The sequence below is a fragment of the Phymastichus coffea genome, unplaced genomic scaffold (genome assembly GCF_024137745.1).
Source record: "Phymastichus coffea isolate CEN01 unplaced genomic scaffold, Cenicafe_Pcof_1.1 PCOF00019, whole genome shotgun sequence".
In the NCBI taxonomy this organism is placed as follows: domain Eukaryota; kingdom Metazoa; phylum Arthropoda; class Insecta; order Hymenoptera; family Eulophidae; genus Phymastichus; species Phymastichus coffea.
The window spans coordinates 19744-29720 of record NW_026706830.1 but is presented as its reverse complement, the minus strand read 5'-3'; the positions used below and the strand labels follow the sequence as shown (position 1 = coordinate 29720).

Genomic DNA, 9977 nt, shown 5'->3' with positions numbered 1-9977 from the left:
TTGTGTTATAATGGAATTGTGCTAGTTCTAGTAATTCGTCCCATTCAATTTTTTTAGTTGAAAAATTTTTTAAGTATTCGCACAATGGGTGATGGGCTCTTTCTAATGAATCGTTTGATTGTGGCGAAAAGGCTGTTGTTTCTATTTTCGTGAATTTAAATCTGCGCGCTATGCATTTCAAGAGTTTGCTTGTAAAGTTTGCCCCTCTGTCTGTGAGCACGATTTTTGGTGAACTGAAAACGCATATAAATTTGTTTATGAACGCGTCTGCGATTGATTCGGCAGTTTGATCGGGTAGAGGTATCACTATTAGAAATTTTGATAATAAATCTTGAATGGAAAGGATGTATTTATTTTGATTTTTCGTAATATTTAGTGGACCTACTATATCCATAGCAATTTTGTCGAAAGTTTTAAACGGTGTTTCCGTTATAACTATTGGTTGTCTTGTCTTTACTCTTTTTAATTTATTTCTCTGGCAGTCTTCGCAATTTTTTATTCTTTGTTCTATGTCTGTTTTTAAATTTTCCCAATAATACTTGAGTTTGATACGATTTAATATTCTATTTACTCCTGAGTGTCCTCCTAAGGCGGATGAGTGGTTCAGATTGAATATTCTATCTCGGTCTTTGATTTCGATATATTCGATATAGTTTAAGCAAATAACTACGTTAATACCTGAGTTCTGAAAGGTTTTTGTGATTATTTCTTCTATTTCTTGCCAATGAATATTGTTTATCTGTAGGTCTTTTGAAATGCTGAATCTATTTTCTTTTTTTTGTGCCATAATTTCTTTCAGGGTTCCTAGTATGTGAGTGATAATTTGTTTTATTCTTATTGCTGATTGACTTGTGTCTATGCATAGAATAAATAATTTTTTTGAATTTATTTTTATAATTTCGATTTCATTTGTGCGAAGGTCTTTATTGATATTGATTTTCTTTGACTTTATAAATTGTTCCATTTTTTTGTCTAATATTTGTCGTGATTGGTTTACAAATATTGCAACGTTTTCATTCCGTGACTCTATGGATTTTTTTGTGAAGACTACATGTTTCTGTTTTTTTAGATCTGCTATGCTTGTCGTGATTTCTGGTGGGTAATCTTGAATGTTTTCTTCTGTTTTCTTATCCTTTGGGCTTGTTTTTTGTTTTCTTTTCTTCTTAATTGTTCTTTTTATTTTTGTATTGTTATTTTGTATGTCTGTTGTTTGTATTTTTCCTGTTTCTTTAGCTTTTTGCGCTCTGGTTACGACTGTTAGCATGGTATTTTCTACAGGGTTTCTTGATAGTGCGTCTGCGTTTGTGTTTATCTTCCCGGGTTTGTAGATAATATCATAGTCGTGATACAGTAAGTTGAGTCTCCATTTTTGTACTCTGGAGTTATTGTCGGCAGATTTGAAAGATAGTAGTGGTTTGTGGTCACTTACTATTGTGAATTTATTTCCGTATATGTAATTTCTGAATGTTTTCACAGCGAATACAATTCCTAGTGCTTCGCGTTCGTATGTGTGGTACTTTTTTTCTGCTGGTTTTAGCACTCTTGATGCAAATGAAATCGGTTTGTCCTCGCCTATTTTGCCTTGTGAGAGTACACAGAGTACACACAATGCAAAATTTGATGCGTCTGTTGTTATTATGAAGGGTTTTGTCATGTCTGGATATTGCAGTATTGGTGCAGAACATAGAGCTTTCTTTAAGTTTTCGAATGATTTGTGTCTCTCTGTATTCCAGACAAATTCTATGTCTTTTTGTAATAGCTGTATTAATGGTTTGGCTATATCTGAAAAGTTGTCTATAAAGCGTCTGTAATAGCTAGTAAGTCCCAAGAATTCCCTAATATTTTTAACTGTTTTAGGGATAGGAAATTTCTGTATTGCTTCGATTTTCTTTGGATCAGTTTTTACGCCTTCTTCATTTATGATATATCCTAGAAATTCTACTTCTTTTAGAAAAAATTTACATTTGATGGTTTCTAATTTGAGTCCTGCTTCCCTTAGCTTTTGTGTTATGAGCTTGAATCTTGCGTTGTGTTCTTCTACTGTATTTGCTACAATGATTATGTCATCGATGTATACATAGCAGAAGCCTTTTTCTCTTAAATCTCCGAGTACTGTTGTTAGTGCTCTTTGAAAAATTCTTGGCGAGTTGATTAATCCAAAAGGTAGCACTTTAAATTCGAAGCGTCCTAAGCCAGGTATGCTGAAGGCGGTTTTGTGAATGTCTGATTCTTTCATTTTTATTTGATGGAATCCAGAAACCATGTCAATAGTTGTAAAAAATTTATTTTTTCCTATACAATCAAAGATTTCCAATATGTTAGGTATCAGGTAAGGGTCTGGTATTGTTTTAGCGTTCAATTTTCTGTAATCTATGACTAATCTCCATTTTTTTTTTCCCTCTTTGGTGAGTCCTTTTTTTGGAACGACCCATACTGGTGCATTAAATGCGCTTGTTGAAGGTCTAACTAATTTGTTTGCGATTAGTTTTTTTGTTTCGTCCAATGCCATTTGTTTCAGTGTGTAGGGCAAAGGAAATTGTTTGATATATACTGGCTTTTCGTCTGTTAAGTTGATCTCGTGTTCTTCGATATTGCACATGCCGAGTTCATCTCCTTCTAGCCAGCATATGTCTTCGAATGATATAATCAAGTTCTCTATTGCTCGTTTTTTTTTGTGGGTTAAGTGATCTAGCTTTACTGCCTCGATCAGTCGGTTTCGTCTTTCTTTCGTGTCTTGAGTTTCTGGGGCTTTTTCTTGTATGATTTCCCTTTGTATTTCTTTTTGTGTATCTATAGTTTCGTTACCTGATAATTCTGCTTCTTGTATTTGTATATTTTGTTTTGTATTGTCCTCTATTTTTATTTTTTGTTCTAATGTCGAACAAAAAGTATAATAGTTGTCCATGATGTATTCTTCTTCTGTTTGCTCTTTTTTATTTTCGAGAGCTTCGTTTATATTTTCCATGAATTTTGCTAAATTTGCTTGATACGTTTATTCGTCGCCTTCCTCCTGTGCTTGCTCTGCTTTTTCTTTTTCTTGCGTGTTTATTTCGTTTACTGTCGTTAATACTTTTTCTAGATCTTGATATAATGATATGTCCTCATTTTTTGATGTAATGTTGTATTTTTCTGTAATTTCTTCTGTATTGTTGGCTTCTTGATTTGAAGTAACAATCGATTTTTCTTGTAGTGTAGTAATTGTGGGAGTTGTATGTTTATCTTTTGTAGATTTTACGAGTATTTTTTCTCCATTGATTTCTAGGTATCCTTCATCTAGTCTCACCTTGTAGTCTAAGAAAATGTTTATTCCTAGAATTCTATCGTATGGAATAGAGAAAGTGTCTGGGGCTACATGGAAATCAAAGTATGTATTTTGTATTGGTATCTTTGTAGATCCTAGGGTTTTGATAGACTTGTCGGTTATTCCGGAGATCAGTATCCGTTCATTGCTATTTATATCTCGCTTTGAAATACTGTTATTTTGTATGATGTTTAGTTGAGCTCCGCTATCGATCAACAATTTGAGTTTTTTGTTTGAATATGGATCATCGACTTCAATATATTGCAGTAAATTTTCCATTTTCAATACGTATATTTTTGCTTCTATGTTGGCTGTGTTTTTGACTTGTTGTATTTTTGTATCTTTTTGTTGTGGGAGCGCTTTTTCGTTGTGTTCCCTTTCTAGGCGTTCCCTCAAGAAAGGGCCTCGAAGTTTCCCACTCTTCCTTTATTTCTAAAGCAATTCTGTGTTGTGTGACCGACTATTTTACATTTTCCACAGAATTCGCCGGCTTGTTTTTGTCGTGACAAGATTATGCTGCATTCATCAATTACGTGGCCGTGTTTCTTGCAAAATTCGCATATCTTTTGTTGATTTGTTGGTGCGTTGTTCATTAATGCGCTTAATTTTCTATAGTTGTTTATATTATGTCCTGGACTTTTGCAATAGGCACAGCCTTTCCTTTGGAATCCATTATAATTTGAATTATATGACAGTTGTTGAGTTTGTTAAACTTGCTGCGGTTGCGTTTTTAGAAGTGGGCAATACTTAGCTGTGTGGCCTGTGTCTTCGCAATACTGGCACTTAAATTTCTGTTTAGCTTTGAATTCTGTGAACATGATTTTTACTTGGTCGCAGGTGTCTTGTTCGTGGCCTACTTCTTCACAGATAGCACATATTTTGTAAAGAGACTTTTTTATTTCTCCTGCTTTACAATCTTTTACGAGGTGGCCCATATTATTGCACTTTCTGCATATTACTTCCGGGCACTGCTGCGTTGTATGTCCAATCTTGTCACAATTTTCGCATTTGTTTTGTTTTGAAATTTGGTCATTCTTATGCATTTTCTTCTCTTGCATTTCCAGCATACTTCGTAGTCGCTGATGTGTGGGCATTGATCTACTTCATGTCCCATTTCTTGGCAATATTGGCAGTGGATATTTTGTCTTTTGTTTAAGCGACAGGCACTTATTGAATGACTCGGTTGGCTACAGAATTTGCATATTAAATTAATTTTCTTTGGCACTTTCCTGCAACTATTCGAGAAATGATCTGTTCCTTTACAGTATACGCAGGCTGCTGTCCCTGCTAAAAATGTTCTATTAAAAGTTATTAAAAAAAACTAATTACTTTTAATCGTGAATTTGTATCCCACATAAGCCAATTGAAAAAAATAAGCCACGGAAGCAAAATAATTCAAAATGATTCGAATCGATAGAATTAATTAAGATTAAAGATTATTAAATTCAATAATGTTCAATAGCTTTCAATCTCAAATCTTTTCATAAAATGAATTTTATTCAATGAAATCCAATGAATAATTATCGTTACGTTAAATTTATTTTAATCGCATATTTTGAAATACAGATTCACGATTAAAAATGATTTGAATTTCTGAACGATATTTAAATAATATTCAATATAATTTATCATGATTAAACTAATTTTTTTAAATAAACTTGGATGCTTTTTAGTATTTGGTGGACAGTGAATCATTTTTTATATTAAAACTAGCATGTACGCAATGGATTTTAATTCTTTTTAATAGAAAATAAGTAATATATTGATAATTTTTAATTAATTTAAAAAATTTTGAATATATTTAAATAAATTATTGAATTGCTTTTAATATGGATATTCATATGTACAGGAATTGCTTTTAATGACATTCAATCCCTTAAAAAAAATTCGAGTAGTTGATATCGAATCACTTTGAATATTCTACATGTATGTGCAGGCATATTTTTAAAAGAAATGAATCTCTTTTAATAAATTCAAATTAAAAATTAATTATTTATTAAAACACATTCATTGCAGTATTCAAAGCAATTCAATATAATTATATTGAATCGCTTTCAATACTGTTTTTACATAAATATTTTTTTATAGGAATTAATCATTTGTAATAAATTTCAATTCGGAAATAAATGGATTCCTTTTTATTATCAAATTATTTTAATTTGAACAAAGTAGAAACAATTACAATTATAAAATAAATACTTATAATGTAAGTATGCAAGTAGAATGTAAGTATTATCTGTTATACGTAATGTTTTTCAATAAATACTTCAATAATAAGTTAAGGGTAACTCAATAGCATATATAAATTATATAAATAATGATGTACACTATAGTGAATAAATTATTAACATTTCTAAATTCAAACGACTTAATAAATAAAGAATAAAGATTATTAGAATAATCAGATGTTACTAATTATTCTAATCCTCATCATCACTTGAAGATTCCAACCAAGACTCATCAAATATATTTTCTGAGTTTAATTCTGTTTCAATGTCAGAATTCAGTTGTAATGGGTCGGTTCCGCCGGTTTCGTTATTCGTTGGTTCCTGTTCTTCAAAATCTTCAGACTTCCTTAAGTTTTTCTTATTTATCTTTGCCCTTTTTGGCTTTTTCATGTATGCTATTTTCTTTGTTGCATATTCGCGAAAACAGGCTATTTCTATGGTTCTATCATATTTCTTCATTTGGGCTTTGGTCAATTTTGGTTAATAATATATTTCTAACCAATAGCCAAAATAAACTGAAACAAGAAATAAATCACAATTGTATTATTTTAATTGATATTGTTAAGTAATTGTAATATGTATTTTGCAAATATCATTGATTCAAATCTACCTTGACAAGCCAGCAGTTGTTTAGGATCCAACTTTTCTAATTTTTCAGCTTGGGGCAAGTCATTTTCGCCGTGCTCATTTTCATTTTCTTTATCTTGTTCTTTATTTTTCTTTATTTTGCCAATTCTTCTGTTGCTGACTCTACCTGTGAGACTACTTTTCATTAAAGTAGTGGGCCCAAATACTGCAACTAGGAGGTTTCCTACGAAAGTTGCAGGACTCAATGATGATACGACAGTATCATTAATACTGGCGGGCAAATATTTATTTTGACCCATATGAACCTGTACAAATTTATGATATTAATTAAAAATAATGGAGCAACAGTGTATACGAGGAAAATTTGGTGGAATAATTATACTCACACTACCATCCTGTTCAATAAATCCAATGGGTACACTTTTAAGTTTTGGGTCAACAATATTACTGCTGGAAGCACAAATTTTATTCTGTTGGTCCACCAATACTAGAAAATTATTAAGATAATTAATAACTGTTCATGTTACTAGAAAAACGAGTATGTAGCACACACAAATACACATATCTAAATTAATCACATTTAATTTAACTAAAAGGACACAAACACTTGCAACTACTACTAATCAGAAAACATAAATCATCAGCTATCACTCAATATAAAATGGTATAAGTCTTACAAAATTGCTGTATCAAGCGAACAGACTGGAAATTCCAGTATTTGCAAAAGGCCTTCAACTGAAATTTTGGCATCATTAGTTTTTAATACTTATCCTAGTATTATATGACGACTAATTTTAATGTAATATAACGGGACACAAGAAGCAAGCAAGCATTTTAAATTGTTATTCGTATTTTATACATTACCTCCAAGCTTCATAATATCATGACTAATGTTATCTTGTAGTTTAAGGTTTCTATCTCTCAACTCTTTGTTTTCCTGTTTAACTTCTTTGTAGTCATTTTTTAAATTCCGATACTTACGATCTACATTTCCAAGTTCCTGTTTTAATTCAGAAATCTGTTTTTCTTTTTTTTTCAATAAGTTATTTTGTTTGAGTGAGTCAAGGCAACGATTCTATGGATTAAAAAATATTGTTATTGTTTCATATAGAATCTGAAGTCATTGCATATAAAATATGATTAAGATCTATCAAAAGTACTTAAAAAGTATTAAAAGCTATTAGAAATTATAGGAATATATCTATATTCATTGGAACTTACGTCGATAATTCTCGGTTTGCGTCCACCACTTTCTGGATGATTATCCTAAATCAATATTTAGATTTCAATATATACTGTCTATATTTATGTATTTTAAATTCAATTAAAAATATTCTTGCGCTGATACATGCCTTCTTTACTAAAGTGCTTGATTCACCAGTCAATTCATGCTTTTCATCATCCTCGTTAGTACCTACATTTTCATGACTTTCTTTTTCATCTAAAAAAGGTTCATGGGGCTCAACCTGTTTTTATAAATGTTGTTTTAATTTAATATACATATAAATGAATTTGCTTACGCGTACATAACGTGTTTACAGAACATTTTAAAAATACAAACAATTTTAAAAAATGATAAAAGTACATTAATAAATATACATTTTAATACATACTAGGTATATTTAATTCATATTTAATAACTCTATTTCAATGGAATTAGAAATATTATAAAGTTTACCTTCTTTTCAACGCTTCCTAATAGGGTATTTATATCTTCAAAACGTATTTTATCTTTTTCATGCTCTCCTCCTGAGAAGGAATCAGTTTCGTTTTCAACTTGAGCAAAAGAAGAAGGCTGGCGACTCAATATCATGGCCGTTTCGTTTTTTTCTTGATTCAAATCCTACAATTTTTTATAAATATATAGGATATACGTATGTTAGCTTATACTTGTGTGTGTGTGTAACAAAAACTTGGAATAGGCAGGTAATTATTAAAGATAAATAATTCATTATCTAACATTATACGCATGAATCATTTAATAAACTCTTATGATTATTAATACTTCTATATTAAAAATATTATAATATTTACCTTCTGTTCCAAAATTGGTTCATCAGTGACATCATGAGTTTCTTTTCCTTGATGGTCTTCTGCTGGAAAAGAATCATTCAAGTTACCTTGAAATTGAGAAGACGCAGTCTGGTGATCACTCAGTTTCACTGATTTGGTTTTTCGTTTATCACTTTGACCCTGCAATTTTTATAAATAATAAATGATTATTAAAGAGGTTAGTTATATTAATATTGACAAATATAACAAATTTAATAGAGCTGATGTAAGACATATATATGTGTGTGTGTATACCTGTAATTTTCTCTTTTGTAATTCCTTCTCTTCTTGCCTGGCTTTTAAGATTTTTGAATATTCTGATGATTGTTTCAGCTATTTCATGAAAGTACGTATAAAAATTAGAATACATGTAAAAGAATGAAAATGACTGAAAAATATAGAAGTAGAATGTAGAGATTGTAGAGTTAAACAACAAAAATTACATGCAAAATTACCAAAACAACATTTCAGTAGAAATGGGATTAAGTTTTGAAAAATTTTTTAACGAGTAGAAATATTTTTTTTATAGTATTCTTATATTATTTTTATAGCAGAGTATACTGGTCTAATCATATTCAAAATGTATTATCAAATTATAATTCACAATAGGTTTTTGTCGTATGTGCCTGCACACTGACTTAAATAAAAACTACTTATTGTACATAGTTTTGATTTAAATACCTTAAACATATTAGTACTCGACTTTTGAGAACTGGTAGATGCAATTGACCGAGCTGTTTCTTGGGTATCACTTTCCTCCGATGCTGAGACTAAATTCTTACACGATGGAATCCTTATAGTATCAATCTGTTTCTTCAAGTCATCTTTATTTTCTATAGGAAAACAATATTCAGATTATTGAACAAGCTGATAAATGTTTATAAAGTTTTCAGTAGAAAAAAATGATGTCTTAAACTCACCAGCTATACACAAAAGTTGAATCCTGGGTGAATTCTCTGGTAGTTTAGTAGGATCTTTCAATTTATATCTCTTAGTTTTGTCAAAAATGCATGATGAATCAGAAGTATAACGGCCAAGGATTTGATCTGTTTTAATTATATCCATTACACCTCTATTGACACCATCCAAATATTTTATGTAAGCTAGCTTAATATTCCTATTACTCTCCTTACTATCTGCCATATTGCTTTTGCAAATAATTTCGGAGATAAAGAGACACTTTGAATTTACTTTTGTAAAATTATAGCACCACACGCAGCAATGAAATTTTACTAATAGTAAAGTAGCGGAGCTGCCTCTTTTAATATATATAACGCGTTTTCACCACGCCGAACTAAATAAATACTGTATGCGAAAAACGCAATCACTTCATTCTTTATAAAAGCCACTTAAGACAAATAAAGCTAGAGCACGATCCAGCGGTGCACGTGGATCAGAATATAAAGATGTGAATCTAGTATATTCCGGAAGCCAGAAATTCAGAGCTACTATGCGCGTGCGCATGCGCCGAAACGTGGCCACTAGCCTTCGAATGCTTCGAGCATATACTACCTATACGACAGCTGCTTCACGGGCTCGATCAGCACGCATCATCGGCCAAATTAGAGAGAGATAGCACGAACAAGGCTATAGATGCTATCTCTCTCACACTCTCACGTGATTGGCTACTCGCGCTTCCTACCCTAGTATTATAGTTGCAATTATGGAAAAAATTAGCAAATAAAATTTCAGATTTTTATTGAAGGTATACTTATATCATAAACGAATTATATAATAAGAGAAAAAAGATTTTAGAGGTTATATATATACTGCATTTTGTTAATAATGTTTTAGCTTAAAAATAATAT

The 9977-nt window shown here is 30.9% G+C and overlaps 2 protein-coding genes across 2 annotated transcripts; both read right to left on the bottom strand.

Annotated features, from left to right (window-relative positions):
• Positions 1 to 4008: 4008 nt before the first annotated feature.
• On the bottom strand, positions 4009 to 4395 carry LOC131675333 (CCHC-type zinc finger nucleic acid binding protein-like). The gene has a single exon (XM_058954264.1). It carries the CDS (start codon positions 4393 to 4395, stop codon positions 4009 to 4011), a length of 387 nt encoding a protein of 128 aa, XP_058810247.1.
• A 1326-nt stretch (positions 4396 to 5721) lies between these two features.
• Positions 5722 to 9445, bottom strand: LOC131675331 (DNA ligase 1-like). The gene is made up of 11 exons (XM_058954263.1): positions 9090 to 9445; positions 8851 to 9002; positions 8425 to 8502; positions 8152 to 8310; positions 7796 to 7960; positions 7470 to 7583; positions 7339 to 7383; positions 6982 to 7192; positions 6504 to 6604; positions 6140 to 6422; positions 5722 to 5993 (listed from the first exon to the last, which is right to left on the bottom strand). Exons 1-11 carry the CDS (start codon positions 9310 to 9312, stop codon positions 5722 to 5724), a joined length of 1803 nt encoding a protein of 600 aa, XP_058810246.1. The 5' UTR covers positions 9313 to 9445.
• Between the last annotated feature and the right edge of the window lie 532 nt (positions 9446 to 9977).

Coding starts and splice junctions, on each gene's coding strand:
- LOC131675333 (XM_058954264.1), bottom strand. CDS start 4,395: ATGCCCACACATCAGCGACTACGAAGTATGCTGGAAATGCAAGAGAAG.
- LOC131675331 (XM_058954263.1), bottom strand. CDS start 9,312: ATGGCAGATAGTAAGGAGAGTAATAGGAATATTAAGCTAGCTTACATA. Junction 7,193..7,338: donor GCAAACCGAGAATTATCGAC/GTAAGTTCCAAT, acceptor TTTAATCCATAG/AATCGTTGCCTTGACTCACT. Junction 5,994..6,139: donor ACAACTGCTGGCTTGTCAAG/GTAGATTTGAAT, acceptor AATTGACCAAAG/CCCAAATGAAGAAATATGAT.